This window comes from Xyrauchen texanus, chromosome 38 (assembly GCF_025860055.1).
Source record: "Xyrauchen texanus isolate HMW12.3.18 chromosome 38, RBS_HiC_50CHRs, whole genome shotgun sequence".
NCBI lineage: Eukaryota > Metazoa > Chordata > Actinopteri > Cypriniformes > Catostomidae > Xyrauchen > Xyrauchen texanus.
In genome coordinates, this window is record NC_068313.1 from 8,204,874 (window position 1) to 8,226,314 (window position 21,441).

Below are 21,441 nucleotides of genomic sequence, written 5' to 3' on the forward strand. Positions count from 1 at the left end.
TGTAAATATATGAAAAGTAAACCCCACTTTAGCTTTTTCAAAGAAGAATTGAAGATGTATTTAAATACAATTTCAACTTCTGTTAACAAGAAAGCAATGAAAACATCCAGAATTAGTGCCATGTTTAATATTCTCTCTAATGTTTTTTCTTTTGTGCCCTCTTCTTCTTTTTTTCTTTCTTCTCTTACTCTCTTTTCTTTTTAGACTATTGTTGAATATATTTAAATTTCTTTCACATTTCCTCTCTTAATGTATTCTGAACCATAATTTCTCTTTTGTTTTGAAAGATTGTTTATATTTCTTGTATGTATCGTCTTGTTCTGTTTGTTAATATTGCAATAAAAAAAAATAAAAAATATGACAGGGCCAAAACTCATAAGATATGGGAAACACAGTTGCAAACGGACTTTGCTTTTCCATTTGAAATCTGTCACTGTGCGTTCGCTTAAACGAAAATGCAAACCATAATGCGCGATTTGCAATTGCGTTTGGATTATGTCACATTTTATGCGTCCACAAATTGAAAACGCAATTGCTAATACAATTTGCAATTCCTTTTGAATAATGTCCGGAATATCATTCCATACATCATATTATTGTGATTTCAATTGGTTAAACAAGTGAACATAATAAAACCAAACTGTCACTGGCATGCACAGGCAAGGGCAACTTTCATAAATGTAAGGTTAGGACGAGTTGTCAAATGTGTTTGACCTTATATAAATGTATATTATTTGTATGTATGTTATTTATTACACCATAATACAAAATGTAAATAAAAGATTTGTTACTCAAAAAAAAAAAAAAAACATCTTTGAGTCTCAAAGGTATACGCATATGTTCAGTACAGCCGCTCCCTACGCGTAGGCAGTCTGCGTAGGGCAACAACTCCCTAGGGTGGCACCAGAAAGTCCACCGGCTGCCCTTACTTGCACGTTATTCAAGGACACGAAAGTAGTTGACAATCGCTTCACGCTCATATCACGTGAACCCCCCCCTCGGAACTCTGCGTAGTGCATCACTTTGGCCAGCGGCGGCCCTGCATATGTTGACAGATTTTATCCTTAGTGTCTTTTTTTATTTGTATGAATTTTAACAAAAAGTCTTGCGTCTTTATTACATTTAATGTTCAAAATAAATATAAAATAAATACTGATACACTTTTGCACATAGGTGCATCTACCCTATGTGTAGGCTACCACAGACACTGTTAAATGTTTGAAACTTCAATAATGACTCTTTTACAATAATTTCGTTGTAGCTACCATTCAGACGCAACACATAATCAGACATCAGAGCGGTAGTTTTCATGTAGTTCACGGTTGGTACCACTAGAGCCTGCAAAATCACAGCTCACTCATTGTAAGAATTCTCTCGCGCATGGCTGAACTGCCCATTCAATGTCTGTAGTCAGCCTGCGGTAACCCAGCCTCTCCGGACTCACCGCCGTACGCGCTCGGACTACTGATAATCCGCTGAACGAATATCGCCAGTCAAGTCCTTTTGCAAATCGTGTTCCGTTCAATTTATTTGTGGGATCACAGCAAGGAGTCACGAACAGCGTCTTAAATGACAACCATGGAAAGTGCTTGTATCTTCATTGAACTCTCTGGAAGTTTGCGGATTTTCATCTCCAAGTAAATGGATTATAAATGAATTTATTATTTGGAAGCTGATAGGAAACCTCGGTCATAGTGATATGTGCGCCTCGTTGAGGGTATGCAAGCGGAATGCACTGGCGTGAATGCGTTTATTCATTGCTGCATGCCAGTTTTAAAACCTTCTGACATTAACTGTGGATTTGTAACACCTTGCATTTGAGTTGAATACACGCTGCATTTTGGCGACCTGACTAACTGCATGACATCACTGAGAATAACGTTGCATTCTGGCATTCAAAACCAGTTGTGAAAACAGCATAGATACATTTAGACATAAAGAGACTGTTTTTTTTTTATCTCCAATTAATCGAAATTTTAATTGAAATTCTCTTCCCAGATTACAATTCTAAAAACGTTTTCCAAACATTCGTTTTTGGTTGTGAGAACGTCAAAATATCCATGTTTCGTATTCAGCTTAACATTCCTGAAAACATTCTCTCAACTTAATTTGTATTAGTCTAACTAACCAGCGTTAGCATAACTCTCCCGGAGTCCTTCTTTCAATTTAATTTGTGTAACAAACTGACATTAGCTTAACTCTCCTGGAGTTGTTCTCTCAACTTCATTTGTACTAGCCTAACAAATTGGCGTTAGCATAACACTCCTGGAAACCTCCTTTCAACTTAATTTGTATTAGTCTAACAAATTGGCGTTAGCATAATTCCTGGAGTTGTTCTCTCATCTTAATGTATTAGTCTAACAAACTGGCGTTAGCAACTCTCCTGGAGTCGTTCTCTCTTAATTTGTATAACAAACTGAAGTTAGCATAACTCTCCTGGAAACGTTCTCTCAATTTGTAGGCAACAAATTAACATAGCTTAACTCTCGTGGAAACGTTCTCAAATTTGTATTAAAAACTTGAAATTTCAGAACATTGTCAAGTCTAAACCGTTGTTTATTTGACGTAGGACTAAGAACATTGTGGGAACTTCGCTATCAGCTCAAACATCAAACAGCCAAGAACGTTTATACTAAACGTTTGTCCTTTAAAATACTAATAACATCATAAGAACGTCTGTTCCTAACATTGCCTTTACTAAGGTATAAACATTTCGATTTGAACAAAGAGGGAACTACAGGTCATGGGAGAGGCGGCTCCGACCCAAGCCACCCCAAGTGGATTTGCACCCATGTTAGGCGTCGGGATGGGAGGATCAATCACGCCAATCGCCACTTCAAGAGGACCAGTCGTCCCGCAACTCCACAGCGCTATAGTTGAACGCTTGCGTGCCAGAATAGAGGTGTGCCGACGGCATCACTCCACCTGCGAGAGCCGCTATCAGCGCGGCCAGGCGGAAAACTCGGACCGGGAACATGAGAGCACACTCCATCTCTTAAACATCGTCCATCAGGGCCCTGGGAACAGAAAAACCAAGGGCAATAGATCGGGCTCCCAGCAGCCTCCTGAATACAACCGTGTGAATGGGGAACATAAAGTCAACAGTTCGTCGGAGACAGAATCCAAAATTTCTTCGCAGATAGCAGTAAGTTTTACGTGACGTATGACACCCACATATCTTATTAGCTGCCTAAAACACATGCGGGCACATGTCAGTCCAGTTCCCCAGAGGAGACATCAACACACTGATATGATGTGATTACTGTGTGTGTGTGTAGAGAGAGAGAGAGAGAGAGAGAGAGAGAGAGAGAGAGAGAGAGAGATGGTGGCCTCTGTTAATTAAAAAGGCCCTACAGGCATCACATGACTTTTTAAAGGCCTTTTGCAAATATAGCAAAAACTCAATACACCCAGTAGTAAAAGCAGTGGTAATTCAATGACAAACTTTCTTAGCTGATTCTTACTAACATTTCTGATATCAAACTTCATGATACCAAGGTACCCCAAATGTGATGATCCCCTTGCAAGGGACCCGCTCTGTAAGAAAAGTAGAAAACATAACATTATAATGACTTCTTGTTTGAAAAATAAGTAATTGCCTTTTATGTTGTTATTGTACTAAAGCCAAAATAAATTTAGAAAACATTATCTGTTAATTTAACATTTATTACATAATTATTTATTTATTTATTATAATTATTATTAATGGAAATTCTGTTGTCCTTCACCATCATGTTGTTCCAAACCCATATGACTTTTTTTCTTCATATATTGAAAGTGAATGGTGACTGAGACTAGTTCCTAACATATTTTGTGTTCCATAGAATACATTATAGAACAACATTATGAAAGAATATTAAATTATGACTAAGCGGTCACTTTAAAGAGATATTTCACCCAAAAATGTAAATTCTCTCATCATTTAATCACCCTCATACCATCCCAGATCGTGTATGACCTCCTTCCTTCTGCAGAACACAATTTATGATTTTTAGAAGAATATTTCAGCTCTGTAGGCCAGTACAATGCAAGTGAATCGGTTCCAAAATGTTGATGCTCCAATAAGCACATAAAGGAATCATAAAAGTAACCCATATGACTACAGTAGTTAAATCTATATGCAGAGAAGAATGTGAATCTCCAAAAACACAAGAAGAAGAATGTGAAAGTGCTTTGTTTCTCATCAGCACCTATCCCATTTCCCTGCGTCCGAATATCCATACTTCCCTACTATATAGTATGCCAAAACAGTATGCCAGCGGAGTAGTATGTCAGAATCCATAGTATTCATAAGACACTAAGCGAGAAATGCCTGAATGATATACTACATCCATCGGGAATCTGAAATGTGGATCAGTTGAACACTTTCTAATCCCACAATGCATCGGGAGCTGAGGAGATGTCACGTTAAAACGCTGGATTTAAAACAAATGGCAGAGAACCACAGCTGGAAGGCTGTTTTCAACAGTAAGTGCTGTATACACAAAGTACATTGCCCATTGTGCTTAAATGGCACTTGTTTAACCGAACTTGAGTGAATTATTTTCACGGTTGTTGTTGTCACGTCATATATTCTGGTCACAGGACCATGCGACGTGCAGGGATTGCATCTTAAGATATTGATTTAACCACTGAAATCTTATGGATTACTTTTATGCTGACACGTGATTTATTTTTTTTTGCTTTAAAATGTTGCCACTTATTCACTTGTATGGACCAACAGAGCTGAGAAATTCTTAAAAAAATCTTCATTTGAGTTCAGCAGATGAAAGAAAGTCATACACATTTGGGGTGGCATGAGGGTGAGTAAATGATGAGAGAATTACATTTTTTTAATGCCTACGTTTGCTATTTTATAACTTTTAAAGTCCTGTGTGGATTCTTATTTCAGTGTTGTTACAGTTTCCAGTCTCAAAAGAATTTAGATCATTAGTTCTGTACAGCAATACTGCTGCTCCCTAAATGCAGACTACGCAGCCTGGGTAGGGCGAACACTCTTTTCTCCGTACGATCGACTCGCACCCGCACCTCATGTGCTTGCCTCGCTGTGCTCGCGCAGAAATGCTGTCTGTATCTTGGATGTTTACAAGGATTTATACAGTAGGTAGTTTAATCCACATGTTAAGGATGTTTCCCTGCACTAATCAGCCTGGAGTAGCTGCGATAGTTGCCAGTACTAAATGCGTAAATACGGCTCATGGGATGCGGGAAAAAGTGCACTGATATATTGCTGCACTGATTTAAAAATATACACTTAAAAACTGATGTCAAAAGAGCCCAAATTTACAGAATCACCCTGAAAATGACCATCACCATGTTACAACATGCCACATTTTACCTCAGTGTGCTGCTTTAAGTTGGAGCTTCATATTTAATCTTGAAATATCTACTTGTCTTGGTGTTAAACCAAGGCATTGCATGACAAAAGGATTATTTTTTCACTGTGTGGAGGGAAGGAAGTTTTTCACTTTGAAGAGCATGATGCTGCAGCAGTGATGGACTCGGCTTGAGTGACAGTCTGTGACCGCGCACGCAGCTGTGTGAAATTCCGCTGTTGTAAAAGTCACATTCAATCTCTCAATAAATTACACATTCATTCAAGTTAAACCCAGTAATGTAACGACAGGAACGCTGCCGATAGTAAAAGTAAAAAAATTTCATTTGAAATGTACTTGAGAGTAAAAAGTACCCACTTTAAACCTACTCTAAACGTAATATTTTCCAAAAAAATTACTACCCTAGTAAATGTAATGGACTAAAAGTAGCACGTTACTACCCACCTCTGGTGCTCATTCTTTGTTCTCGGTCCTTGCATGTTTGCATCTTCTTGTTTTACTGATTTTGTTTTTCTAAATTACTCTGTTTAGATAATGCATTTTGTATATCTGTGTAAAAAGTTAACAGGAAAAATCCAGTGTGATTTGACCAAGTAATTCCACACATTCTAATCAGAGACTACATTGAAAGCACTTATGGCATGTGTGAATGATTTGGTTACTCAAAAAGAATTGATCAAAGAATGAAGTGGACATATTATAACACTATAACTCTGGCAAGACATCAGTTTTTTATTTCTTCAGCTTTCATTAGAATGGTTTCTGTATTTCCCATATTAAAGTTCCCGGTTAAACATTTGAAGACTAAAAGTCTCTCTGCAGTCTGATTATGTGTTTTGAAAATCAAACTGAAGACATAGCTAAATGGAATCAGTGATGTTACTTTTTTAGATGAATTGCTTACAACAAAATGTGTTTGATAAATTCATTCACATTTTGTCTTCACCAACACATATCCAGTAAACTTAAAAAAGACACGAGCAGCAATTGGAGGATGATGAAATCCTGCAAACACTGCAGTGAATGGCCTTGCATTTTATTCCACACCATGCCTTGTCATGCTCTATTATCAAAGGTTTGACAAATTGCTTGCAAAGCACCTTCTTGAATGATGGGTTCCCATAAAACCATTTGAAGCGTGCAGCCTGCATATAAATGTTTAGAGCCATTCAATATGTGTCCTGGTTTTGTTTACTCAAAGTCAAACAGGCCTTGAAAACATAATTATCAGAGGACTGCCCTATAATTAAGCATCATGGGCTTTTGGATGAATTTTTTTTCTAATTTTCTTTTTCCTAAACAGAGGGATATTATGGAATAACCTCTAATGGAAGAGAAAGTGGGATATAATGGATGGGCTGTTTGTTTCTCTAAAGTATGGTGATAAGTCTGGGCTTTAATAAACCCATTTTGTTGCACATGAGCAATCTTTAACAATTTTGTTTATTGAAGTTCTGTACTGTAACTGGGTAGCAGATGCATAATGTGTCCATAGACATTCTTTTATCCATCGCGTTGGTTGATCAGGACCGTCCAACTCGGCGATTCAGTTTGCCAGGCACCCGTCCAGGTTCAACGGCGTCCGCTCCACCGCGGTGAGAGGCGAGACCGCCTCCCTTCTACGGAAGGGCGCGATAGATCCTGTCCCTCCAGCCGAGGTGAAGGGGTTTTACAGCCCCTACTTCATCGTACCCAAAAAATGTGGCGGGTTGTGGCCAATCTTCGACCTGCGAGTTCTGAACCGGGCTTTGCACAGACTCCCGTTCAAGATGCTCATGCAGAAATGCATTCTAGCGAGCGTCCGGCATCTGGATTGGTTTGCGGATAGGTTTGCGACACAGACCCTTTCTCCGGTTTGCCTTCAAGGGTCAGGCATAGAAGTACAAATTCCTCCCCTTCGGCCTGTCCTTGTCTCCTCGTGCCTTCACGAAGGTCGCAGGGGCAGCCCTTGCCCCACTAAGGGAAGTGGGCGTCCGCATCCTTAACTATCTCGATGATTGCCTAATCTTAGCTCAATCGCAGGACTTGTTGTATGCTCACAGGGATCTGGTGCTCAGGCACCTCAGCCGTTTGGGCTTCGGGTCAATTGGGAAATGAGCAAGCTCGTCCCGGTTCAGAGCATCTCTTTTCTCGGTATGGAGTTGGACTCGTCTCAATGACGTCATGCCATCCCAGATGTGTATGACTTTCTTTCATCTGCTGAACTCAAATGAAGATTTTTTTTAAGAATTTCTCAGCTTTGTTGGTCCATACAAGTGAATGGGTGCCAACATTTTAAAGCTAAAAAAAATATCACATGTGTCAGCATAAAAGTAATCCATAAGACTTCAGTGGTTAAATCAATATCTTAAGATGTCAGTGCTGAGCTGTCTGCATGTGTTCAGACAGAACGCATTGGTGCCACTGAAATCCTTTCAGAGGCTCCTGGTGCATACGGCATCCTCATCAATGGTCACGCCGCTTGGGTTGATGCATTTGAGACCACTTCAGCACTGGCTACAGACCAGAGTCGAGAGATGAGCATGGCGCTACGGCACACACCACGTCCTTGTCACGCAGGCTTGTTGCCGTTTTCTCAGCCCCTAGACCTAGCGTTCCTACGGGCAGGAGTTCCCCTAGGCCAGGTCCCAGGCACGTCCTGGTTATGACAGATGCCTCCCAACGGGGCTGGGGCACAGTATGCAAAGGGCACTCAGTCGCCGGCCCTTGGACTGGGCCGCGACTGCGTTGGCACATAAACTGCCTTGAGTTGCTGCCGGTACTACTTGCCCTGAGGAGGCTATTGCCATTGATCCAGGGCAAGCACGTGTTGCTCCGGACGGACAACACAGCAACGGTCCAACACAGCCAAGGTGGCTTACGCTCTCGCCGTATGTCACAACTCGCCTGCCATCTCCTCCTTTGGAGTCAGCCACTCATATCCCAGGCCACCTCAACAGCAAAGTGGACACGCTGTCGCGGCAGGTTACGCACAGGGGAGAGTGGAGGCTCCACCCTCAGGCGGTCCAGCTTATCTGCAGTTGATTCGGCCAAGCACAGGTAGACTTGTTCGCTTTCCCTGAATCCTCCCATTGCCCACTATGGTTTGCTAAGTCCCCCAGTGAGCCTACTTGCACAGACGTTGTGCAAAATCAGGGAGGATTGGGAGCAGATCCTCTTAGTGGCCCCTTATTGGCCCTCCCGGATTTGGTTCTCGGACCTCATGCTCCTCGTGACAGCAATTCCCTTGCGAATTCCCCTGAGGAAGGACCTTCTTTCTCAGGGATGGGGCACCATTTGGCACCCGTGACCAGACCTCTTGAATCTCCATGTCTGGCCCTTGGACGGGACATGGAAGACCTATGGGGCCTACCACCCACAGTGGTAGACATGATCACTCATGCGAGGGCCCCCTCAATGAGACGCCTTTACGGCCTGAAGTGGCATCTGTTTGCTCAGTGGTGTTCTTCCCGAGTTGAATACCCCCAGTGATTTGCTGTTGGATCAGTGCTTTCCTTTCTGCAGGAAAAGTTGGAGGAACGGCTGTCCCCCTCCACCTTGAAAGTGTATGTAGCCGCCATATCGGCAAATCATGATGCAGTGGACGGTAAGTGTTTAGGGAAGCATGATTTGATCATCAGGTTCCTGAGAGGCGCGAGGAGGTTAAACCCCCCCAGGTCGTGCCTCGTTCCATCGTGGGACCTCTCCGTGGTCCGTCGGGGAGCTCCCTTCGAGCCCCTTGAGTCAGCAGAGCTAAAGGCGCTCTCTCTGAAGACCGCACTCCTGATGGCGCTCACCTCCATCAAGAGGGTAGGGGACCTGCAGGCATTCTCTGTCAGAGAACTGCACCTAGAGTTTGGTTCGGCATACTCTTATGTCATCTTGAGACCCCAACCGGGCTACGTGTCCAAGGTTCCCAGGACCCCTTTTAGGGATCAGGTGGTGAACCTGCAAGCGCTGCCCCAGGAGGAGGCAGTCCCAGCCTTGGCGTTGCTGTGTCCGGTGCGTGCTCTTCACATCTACTTGGATCGCACGCAGGGCTTTAGAAGCTCCGAGCAGCTCTTTGTCTGCTTCGGTGGACAGCGGAAGTGAAGCGCTGTCTCCAAACAGAGGATCGCCCACTGGGTCGTCGGTGCCATCACTATGGCATACCATGCCCAGCACGTGCCGCCCCCTGATGGCCTACGAGCCCATTCTACTAGGGGTGTTGAGGCTTTTTGGGCATTGCAAACATATGTAGAGCCGTGGGCTGGGCAACACCTAACACCTTTGCAAGGTTCTATAACCTCAGGATTGATCCAGTTTCGTCCTGTGTGTTATCTGGTGATACAAACAGGTAAGTTTGGGTCAGCTGTTCGGTTGTATCGCTTGTGCATAGTGCCTTTCACCTCCCTATGTGCTCTCTTTCCCCAGTTGCGTTCGCAAGAAGTGTGAACCCTGGACGTTCTTCCTCCTTGTGGTGTTTTCCATTGGGACCCCTAGTTCAACTCATCGACACAACGTCGAGTGAGTGACAGACAGGGAACATCTCAGTTACTGATGTAACCTCCATTCCCTGATGGAGGGAACGAGACGTTGTGTCCCTCCTGCCACAACACTGAACCAACCGCTGAAATAGCCGGGTCTTTGGCTCGGCTCCTCAGTGCGATACCTGATGTGTGTTTGCAGCATCACTCCTTTTATACCCATTTGTCCGGGGGAGTAGCATGCAAATTCCACATGCCAATTTCCATTGGCCATTTCTCAAGATCAGAGATGTCTGGGCTCTGCAGGAACGACCCCTAGTGTCAACTCATCGACACAACGTGTCGTTCCCTCCATCAGCGAATGGAGGTTACATCAGTAACCGAGACGTTCCTTTTAATGCAAGCGAATGGTGGAAGAACTCTGATGGTCCAAATGTTACATAAATGCATCATAAAGTAATCCATATGTCTCCAGTGGTTAAATCAATGTTTTATGAAGCGATCCAATCTGTTTTGGAACAAACCAAAATATATCTAATTTTTCACTGTTCATCTTCCCATAGGCATGAAATTCAGTCATGACCAATGGATTATTGTTATATATTTTTATGCTGTCTTTTGTGATATTTGGACCTTCTTAGTTCTGGCCACAATTCACTTGCATTGAAAGGAACAGTAGAGCTGAGTTATTCTTCTAAAATCTTAATTTTATTTCTGCAGAATACAAAGTCACACATCTGGGATGCATGAGGGTGAGTTAATAATGAAATTGTTTAACTTTTTGGGTGAACTACTCCTTTAATGAAGTGAGCTAACAGTGTACATCAGATTTAAATCTATGCAAAATAAAACAGTCTACAGCACATTTACAATGGAGTGTAATCCCATGTCGGGTTGAAAATGAGAAACTTCAGAGAAAGTTTTATATATTTCAGAGACATTTTTGCCCATTATTTTGAGCTCAAAGTTTTAAGGTTAACAAATACAAAGACACAGGTAACATATTTGATGTCTTTATCTTAACAGAGCAGCATTTGCACATATAAAGTTTTCCCACATCTTTAAGAAGAAATGTCTTGTTGTAACATTTAGTGTGTGCTACAATGTGTTGTTGTTTGCAACATAGCTGCGGTGGCAAAAATGTGGTCGTCTTCTCTATCATTTTTCCCACCTGTATACTTTCAGTTTAATGTCCAGCACCCATCCACACATGCAAAATAATACTATCTACATGATTTTAGAGACCTGAAAATCTTTCCTGACTCATGTAAGCACTAACAGAGTGTGTGAAGCATTGAGGATATCACAGAACGTGGGTAATATCAGAACCAGAAGCATTTTTCTTACACTTTGGAGGAATCCAATTAGGCCTGTCATGATTATTAAATCATCTGATTGCGTTTATTTGATCTTACCGTGGTTATTTGAGATAACCACAATTATTGTGCACTTCAAATTCCAATGACATCTTAATTCCCAAATAAGGGAATTTTAAGGGAATATATAAATGCAATGAACGCCATGCCATTTGTGTCATCATTTGAACTCCGACCGTCACTGTCTGGAAGAGCATGTGAATCGCTTCTCAAGTGTTGTGATGCATGTGCCGTCAGCAGAAGCTCGTGCCAGACTTTGTTTGGCAATCATCAGCCAAATTTCATAATTGTGACAGCCCTAGAACCAATCCACCAGTTAAGTTTATCTATATATTTATCTTCTCATAACACCTTTGTGAAATATTATCCAACGTTTATATATAAACTTTAATGTTTTTCACTGTTACAATGTTTCAAATTTCTTTATCTTGTTGGTATCAGAGAAACACTTTGCTATGTTTACCAGAGTCCCCATCCAAAATGGAGGGGGAATTTTTGATGATGTAATCGAATAGTATCTATATGCAATAGAGTGTCAAAAACATCGCCATGGATCGGCCACAGCGCGCTCAGATGTTGAGAATAACGATTGGAGGATAAAGAGCATCAACAGATGTATGCATTCTAAGCATTAAAATATGACCTACAAAACAAGTAAAAAAATTTAAAACTGAAAGGTAAAAGAAGGCTGCATGGGACAGAAATAGAAGGGGAGTATAGAAAAACTAGCAGAATTGCACATGCTGCTTAAATCAAAAGTATTCCCTTCTCATCTCCACTGACTCTCCTAGCAGTTACTTTGTGAGGTTTGCCTTCTGTATACCTCATGTTTTATTCACAGTCTGAGAGAGCCTTGAAGAGCGCTGCAACCATTTAACATATACAACCATATCTCCATTTGCACAATCTAGAGTCTGCAGGCAAAAATCGCCCCTTACGCATGTCCCAAAGATGGGTGTTACTGTTGTGTCCGGCATCCAATTTATGGCTTTGCTTGTGTACCAGTCATGTTTTAAAAGGCCTGCTGTTTAAAAGGGCCTGTCGCACCAAAAGCACTTTTGCATCCGTCTGTGCTGTTTTTAAATAATGTTTTTATGTAAATACATGCTAAGATGAACCTCTTTGAACTTTGTGCCATGTCTCTCCTTTTTTCAGTGTCTTGCACAGGTGTCAATGTTTTTACTAATCGTGCAAAGTTAAAAAAAAAAGTTATTTTAAAATAACCTCCAAATCACGCTCTTCATTGATTATGTGAACACAATTACTTCCTGGATTTAACTGGCCTAATAACCTAATGCTATCAGTAGCTCCTCAGGAAAAGGTAAATGTCTGAAGGGAGATGGAGCATGTCGGGAACTTGGACAAATTATGTAAATGTTGAGTTCCAGTGTGATTGTGTTGGCATATCATCAAAGATCATTACATTGAGGATTTCTTTAAAGTCATAAATGATATAAACATTGAAGCATTGAACAATTGGCATCTGTCATAACAAATGGAATCATATCACCACCATTACAGCCACAGTGAGAGACTAGACAAGGATGCCCCCTATCCCCATTACTCTTTGCTCTATTTATAAAACCTCTAGCTGCTGCAATAAGACAAAATTAATATATCTATGGAATTTCATCACACAACACCAACTATAAAATCTTTTCATACACTGATATATTAATTTTCTTACAAACTCCAAAGACATTACAGAAACAATTAAACTCATTAACGATTATTCCAAAATATCAGACTATTCCATGAATTGGAACAAATCAACAATCTTACCACTGAATATGAAACCACACGATACTAGCATACAGAACAGACCATTTACAAAATAATATTACATAGGGATACACATATCCCTGAATCTCTCTGACCTATTCAACCTCAACTTTATTCCACTATTAAAAACAATAGAAGAAGATTGAAACACTCTCCATCATAGGTTGTCTAGCAACAGTTAAAATGTGTATACTGCCAAAAATCTATTATTTATTCACCATGACCCCAGTTCAACCAACTAAAAAGTGGTTCACATCATTAAATAGAAAAATAACCACATTTTACTGGAGAAAAAAAAATAATCCTAAAATAAGCCTACAAGCACTTAAAAAACAAATCTAGGCAGTCTAACAGACGCCCTGTTTCCAACACTACTGCTTAGCATCTCAATTACAATATCTTTGCAAATGTATCAAATGTGACAGTTTCCATAACCCATGGCTAGAGTTAGAACAGGCAGAATGTAAAGAAATAACCATATTTGATCTCCATTCATTCACAATAAAAAAATCAAACACTATAACCTTTTTAACAATACTATAATTAGAACAACACTCATTATACATTACAAATTAATACATTACATAATACATTAACAACACATGAGCTCACACCACACATCAACTCACCCATATGGCATGATGCTGATTTTACAATCAACAAAACACCTCTTAAAATGGAAATTAATAGGTATCACTCACATGCATCATCTGTTTACTGGTAACAATTTCTCTACATTTACAGAATTAAGACAGAAATATGTCTTAGGAAAAGAACACTATATCTACTACCTACAAATTAGAATATCTATTAAAGCCACAATTGAAAACTGTCTGTAGAAACACCTTCATCATACGTATAAATACAAACATCCAATTATTCCAGTATAAAACTCTACACAGAACACATATTACACAAGATGTTTAAAATGGGACTAGTACCTTCAGACAGATGCAGCAACCTCAACACAACAGACTCTTACCTTCATGCATTCTGGTCATTTCCACCTGTTGATCACTTCTGGAAAGATGTTACAAATAAGATCTGATCTCTTGAATTGCAGAATCCCTGTGATTCCATCATTATCCCTTTTAGGTGATACATCTCAAATTAACCCTCCTCCTGAATATCCAACACCTCTGCTTCTGTCTCTAGCTATCACCAAAAAAAACTAAATTACTCAGTTGGAAAAGTAAAGACCAAATCTCAATTACACAATGGCTACTTCTTTTAAGAGATCTTGTCATTAAGTAGAAATATATATCTACGGTTAAAAGTCAGTCGTATAAATTTAATCAAATCTTCACTCCCCTTCTTTCATCCCTAAATATTAACAAAAACTATAGAGTTGATGCTTTGCATCTGTATCTGAATATCTGTAAATGCCCACACTGTTTAATGCGTCTCAATAAGTATAAGTTTAATATATAATATACAAATATTGTCCAAGTATTACACAAATTAATCTTAAATCATCTACAATTATTATTATAGAGATTGTTGTTACTTGTATATGGTTCTATATGTTGTATTTCATTTTTCTCTTCCTTTAAAATTTGCGCATTATTATATTATATAACCTATTATATAACCATTTATCCTTCCTCTCGCATCCTCTATAAACCCAAATCTCAAAATAGATTGCATTCTCACTCATTCTGTATATTACATAAAATGATAGATCTTCTCAATTTGACAACTATTTTAATTATTATTATTAATATTATCAATACATTTTTATTGTTTTGGTTATTATTAATTCTACCGTTGATTTCCCTACTCCTTCCATTCACTGCCCCTGCCAGTCATCTCCGCTCTCGTTCCCCCGGCCCGAGGTGGTGCGGTCTCTGGGTTGGTGGTTGTGGTGTTGGTAGGGGGCTGGCTGGTTCATGTCCAACCTTGCATTATAACTAAAAGGGGCCTGATAAATAATGACATGTACTACCACTCTGAATAACTATGGATATTTTATATATACCATCTTAGTTCATTTTGATAGTCCTGACAAAATCATAAAAACTATTGAAAATTATTATTTACCTCTTAAGTTAATGCTTGTCTCTGTGAGATCTAAGGAGGGTAAAAGTGAGGAAATGTGTGGAGTTGAGATTTAGAAAAGCTCTTTGGAAGCAAGCTGTTCCCTGAGAACACATTTTCCAACGTTCTCTTCAAATATAGTGTGCCATTTGAGAGACTGAATTGAATTGCTTCTCAGTACAATTATTATTCACTAATATCCAGGGTTGATGTGTACTAGGCAGTGTAGATTGTAAACTGTGTTGCTCTCAAAGTTTGATATTTGTTTACACCATACTTTTGCAGTTCAACCTAAATGTGGCTCAGAAGATTTTAACCCATTGAATTGAAGCTGAATAACATTGCTTTCCTTGTGAGGAATTTGTAATTTGATATTCATGTGAAGAAAGGGGAAGGGCTGTGTTGAGTTTTTCTATGCACTGGCCAGTGGTTGTGAGTTCTATACATTCATGCTTAGTGTGATTTCTCAGTACAGAGAACTCTCTGATGTCTGTCAGGTTTTTCTTCCCTGACTAAATAGAACAGAGTTAAGAAATCTGTGGAAAGAAAGAGAGAGAGAAAGAGAAATAGAAGAGAGAAGTTAGAGGGGGTGGTTCACAATGTCTTTCGACAAGTCTTTTGGTCTGTTGAACTCACCTGAAATTCAACCCTTGTGGGAAACTGCATCCTCAGGTGTGTATTCAAGGGCACTGTGTGGATGATAAAAATCTGTGACTCTTTTCTGTTAAAAACAACAACCCACAAGACCTCAACCCTTAATTCTGTGAATGTTCAGTTCAGTAGGAGTATGACTCAGAGATCCACTATGTCAGTTCATTTAGCCTTTCACTTTGCCATCATCATATAATGTCAGTGAACCACATTTGCTCAGCTACCAAGATTTTTATGTGCTATATCCAACCTGGTCTCATAGAATCACTTTACTATACCCACATTTTTGCTAAAATGTTTTTACTTTGCTTGTTTTTAATGTACTTAAGTTGTCCGTGTTGATGATCACTCCGCACACAATGTGCGTTACGCAGATTTCATCATCAGCACAGTCTGAGCAGATCCAGATTTTCTCGACACGTGAACAGTCCTCGTCTGTGCACATCAATGATTGTAATAAGAGTATCACAAAACAGTTGTAGTGTGTGTCGAACGTGTTTGTAATCGCCCAGGTTCAAAAGAGTATACTTTGAAACCGGCAATGCTGTCAAGCGGCCTCGATCCGATCCACAGAAAATTCTGAAAAAGTATACCCGGGCCTTTACTATAGCTCATTTTAACCAACTACATGCACAGCAACATGTAGATCAACTTAAAGAGTCGATTTAGACCATAAACCTTGGTGTTTGGCTGTATAGCTGACATCCCAATCACATAAAAAGGAAATTAATTTAACAAGGAGAGTGATTTTTCATGAGTGTGATATGCCTTGATATTTCAAAGTTGAAATGTTTATGAACTGATAATCTGCCCTTTTACTCATGATTTTTACCTGTCTATTTCACCACACAACTGCCACAATATGTACAATGAGCCACATACAAATTATTTTGAAAAACAAAAATAGGTGAGGTGTAGTAATGTGGTTCTCTGAGACCAGGTTGGCTAAAGTGGTATTTGCCAATTCAGCTCATGTATTGCCTTGTCATTACTGGATTTTGTATGTTTGTTACAAATAGACATAGTTTGGCCACCCCGTCTAATATTTCCTTAATTGTGGGTGACAATAAAAGTGTCTTGAGGGTAGTAGCATCATTTGATTTGGAGAATTTCATACACACCCCACTTTCCCGAGGGGTAATAAGGAAATAAGAAAGTGGGCTACAGATGTCAGTGTTAAACCCCTGGATGGAATGCCGGGTCAGATCAGGGGGTTTCTGAGTAGATCAGAGATCAAGCCTGTTTACATTTCAACTCAGGATATTTCTATCAGGCTGGCCAAACTGATCCACGTTCCCAGGCTCCTCACTCACAGCCATGAAAATGAGCACAAGCCTTTCTTTTTCTCTTTTCTCTCCACGCTGTCCCCCTCCCACCCACTTCTCTCACCTCAAAGTCAAAGTAGGATTTCAGAACAGATAGAATGGATGGTTTAAAAAATGTATTCCTTTATTTATTTATATATATATATATATATATATATATATATATATATATATATATATATATATATATATATATATATATATACTATAATGTAGCTGTCATAATTAGGAAAAAATAGAACTAGAATACAAGTTTTTTGTGTAGTGGCGATATATCTCTATTGTTAATAATTGCTCTGAAATGGTTTAAAAGGGTGGTTAAGATAAACAAAATGTAGACCATACATACATTGTTGCTGTGTAGACTCACACTGTTTAATGCAATTACAGAAAATACAGAAATTAGGGATTTTTTCCACACTTGTGTTTTTAAAATGAAGGAAGAATGGTATTTAATCATATTCGCTGACACTTCTGTGAAAATGTTTTGATTGATTCAGTTGATTTCAAGAAAAAGAATCTGAATTTAATGCTTTGCTACTGAATTGTAATTCAGAAATGCTATTAAAACATTACTAAACATTGTCTTAATGCTGTCATACAAGTTGCGACACAGAGGGTTTGCAAAACTAGCAGCCTGATCTCATGAAAATAACGTGACTGTGGTGACATTTTTGCGAAATTATATTAAAAGAATAGCGGCAGTTTGCAAGGTGAAATGTCTGCTGTGTGCTGCTAAAAGTGAGTTAAATAATATCATAAAGGATGACATTTTGAAGGTTAATACTCTAACAAGTTTTAAAATCTTCCTACCTTAAACCTAAAAAATATTGTCATAAAAAGAAAATGTGAGATGGAATTCAGAGCTTTTAAAGCAACCACATCCTTTTGTGTTGCTTCCGTGACACTTTCAGCTCAAGTGCCCTTCAGGACTCATATCCCGGTTCATTGCATCACAAGTCCAATCAGTTGAGCTACCATACAATTTGATTGCATTCAAACAAGTTTGTAAATTTAGTTGGTTATGTAATACAACTGTATAACTCATAATACTTGAGATTTGTTGAAAATTGTACCAGGAAACTGTTGTAATGCGTACAACAAGCCAAGTAAAAAAATCATTTTGATAGAATTTAGATATAGTAACATGATTCTTTGAGACTAGGTTGGAAACTAGTGTAATGACACAGCCTTTACAAAACTCAGTGGTCAACCACAAAATGTTTCAAATTATTGTGATAGTCAACATGTTGCCTAATTTTTTATGGCCAGCAAATAATTTTTTGCAGGCCCTAGGGTTTTGGGGGCCCTAAACAAAAATAGTGTATGGGGCCCTACAGGTTTCTGATCCAGCCATAAAGAAGAGAAATTAGATATTTTCTAAATAAAAAAGCTCTCATTTCAGAGAGAGAATTTTACCAATAAGTTACCAGAACAGTTAATAAGGCCATTCACTAGCAGTGTCATCGGTGGAGGTGGTTTGTGGTCCTGTCCCCAAATACTTTAAAAGTGCTCCTGAGGAGAAGAAGGAAATTATACATACAAAAAAATGGATGGAAGGAGCATTACAATTAACCCTCTGGAGTCTGAGGGTGTTTTGGGCCCTGGAGAAGTTTTGAGATGCATTGACATTAGTGCTTTTTTCAGTTGCTTAAAAACATAATAATGGCTAAAGTCTGATAACACTGTATTCAGCACAAACTGGGCTACCACAATATGTGAGCAATATGTGTGTACATTTTTGTATTTTTGAGAAAATAACATTTATGCATGGTTTTTGAAAAAACAAAAAATATTTGAAAATAAGGCATTATAAGACATACTCAACATTTGTCCACAAGACTTTTGAGGACTGGATCTTGTAGCCTAGAGTGTTTGCTACAAAATGATGTGAAACCCATCCTGATCACTCATTCATACAAAATAATATAGTCCTTTAACTTGTATAAGACACATAGTGTTAGAAAGGCCATATGCGAGGAGGTGAGAATAATCATGAATATTAATATGATTCACACCTGAGGAGACAAAGACCCCTCCCCTGGGCCTATCAATGAGGAATGTGACTGAGAGAGAATGAATGTGAGGAGACTTAATGAGCACAATAAAGTTGAAGTTAAAACAATTAATCTGACTATACATTTTCTTTACATAAAGACTTTACTTAAAAACTTTAGACCTACACTACCATTTAACATTTTTAGATTAGTAAGATTTTTTTATGTTTTTAAAAGAAGTCTCTTCTGCTCACCAAGGCTGTTATTTGATCCAAAAAACAGTGATATTGTGAAATATTTTTACAAATTAAAACAACTGTTTTCTATTTGAATATTGTAAAATGCAATTTGTGATCAAAGCTGAATTTTCAGCATCATTACGGCAGTCTTCGGTGTCACACAATCCTTCAGAAATCATTATAATATGCAGATTTTCTAATATGGGCATATTTACAGCACATTTTACACATTTACACCCGAACACATATTTGCGAGCACAAGCTTCATTGATGATAATGAGGCAGCATAAACACAAGTTAAAATATAATCTCAACATTCATATTATTTTTATATCATATTACATATCATATTTATATCATATAGCATACAATTTAAATACCTGCTTTAGCCGAAACAACATTTTAAATGTAACTAAAACTTGCCTATTAGGACATATTTCAAATTTCAATACTCTGAATCCTGGCTGGCAAGTCTGGAAACGTATCGGTTACCTAATGTAACCTCGGTTCTCTCTAGATGAGGGAACGAGTATTGCGTAAGCTAGCTTACGCTACGGGAAAGATTCATCTTTTCTGAGATATTGAAGCCAAAAAATTATCCTTAATTTTTGTATCCATTGTCAACGCAGTGCGGCAGCTGCAGACCTTGAGCGGGCTATCTAGCGAGCTCATAGGTTGCTCTGCGGCAACTGCTGCAGCCTATAGACGAGCTTGGGCTGAACTCGCATCCAATGAGAGGCGTCCGCGGCTCACTGCATCAAAGCCCGCCAAAATGGGTGTGACTAGAGTGCATATAAGCGTAGTTCGTAGGCTGGAACCCTTTTTTCATTGACTGAAGCGAAAAGTCGCTGCGTGGCGTGAGCACGGCCGGCTACGCAATACTCGTTCCCTCATCTAGAGAGAACCGAGGTTACATTAGGTAACCGATACGTTCTCTTACGAGAGGTTCTCTCAGTATTGCGTAAGCTAGCTTACGCTCACGGGAACCCATTGTCAACGCCGTCGCGCCAAGCATCCACTGTATGAGCCCCAGGGAATTAAGGGGGACCCGGGGAGCCCTTATGAGTGGGGAAATAATATTTGGCCGGCAAGAATGCGGGTCATTGATTGTGTAATACATAAGCACATAGTGGGAAGGGAACGACAGAGCGGCGGTGCCGGTCTGTGTGGAATGTGACCCATCAGTGCAGCTCACCAGGGGAGCTGTAGCGTATTAAACCGCTAGTAGTTTTGCCTGCAGAGCGGGCACTTCCATATTGTAAAATCTGACAAAGGTGGAGGGGGAAGTCCATCCCGCTGCCACACATATGTCGTGAATGGAAATCCCGCTGGACCATGCCCACAAGGATGCCATGCCTCTAGTGGAGTGAGCCCTAATGCCCAACGCAGCAGCAATAGCGTCCACTATCCATCTAGATAGTGTCTGTTTCGAGGCGGCGAGACCTTTGGTGCGCCCTCCGAACGAAACAAAAAGCTGCTCAGAGCGTCTGAAAGCGGCGGAGCGCGCAGTATACCATCTCAGTGCTCTGACCGGGCAAAGGAGATTGGCGTCGCGTTCGCTATCGGGTGCTGGCAGCGCCGATAGGTAAATGACCTGTGCTCTGAAAGGAGTACCGATCACCTTGGGAACATAGCCGTGTCTAGGCTTTAAAATGACCTTTGAGTCACTTGGTCCAAACTCAAGACACGCAGCGCTGACAGACAGCGCGTGAAGGTCTCCCACACGTTTGACTGATGACAGGGCAGTCAGAAAAACGGTTTTGAGTGAAAGGTATTTCAAATCCACGGATTGAAGTGGTTCGAAAGGGGGGGCTTTCATAGTTTCGAGAACTATAGAAAGATCCCAGATAGGAACCGATGGGGGGCGCGGGGGGTTCATCCTTCTAGCTCCCCTGAGGAAGCGGATGACCAGCTCGTTTTTACCCCATGACTGGCCGTGCAGGGGTTCAGCGAATGCCGCAACGGCTGCCACATACACTTTGAGCGTGGATGGGGATCTGCCCTTATCCAGCAGCTCTTGTAGAAATATGAGCAGCGACGACACCCCACATGTCCGCGGGTCCAGGTCTCTGTTGGTGCACCATTTTGAGAACACAGACCATTTTGACGCATAGAGTCTTCTCATGGAAGGGGCTCTAGCGTGTATGATAGTGTTTATTACTCCTTCTGGCAGAGCAACGGGTAGTCGTTGATCACCCACGCATGCAGCGCCCAGCGCTCTGGGTGGGGATGCCAGATTGTGCCGCGAGCTTG

At 40.1% G+C, this 21,441-nt stretch overlaps 1 protein-coding gene across 2 annotated transcripts in view; it reads left to right on the forward strand.

The window, feature by feature from the left end:
• The first annotated feature begins 1,400 nt into the window (after positions 1–1,400).
• Positions 1,401–21,441, forward strand: part of zmp:0000001236 (mastermind-like protein 2) — a 124,996-nt gene continuing 104,955 nt past the window's right edge. The window contains exon 1 of one of the 2 annotated variants that reach the window (XM_052110800.1): positions 1,401–3,145. In XM_052110800.1, the coding sequence (XP_051966760.1) occupies positions 2,744–3,145 (402 nt within the window). In that variant the 5' untranslated portion in view covers positions 1,401–2,743. The remainder of the gene's footprint in view (positions 3,146–21,441) is intronic. The other variant, XM_052110798.1, reaches the window with a different exon arrangement.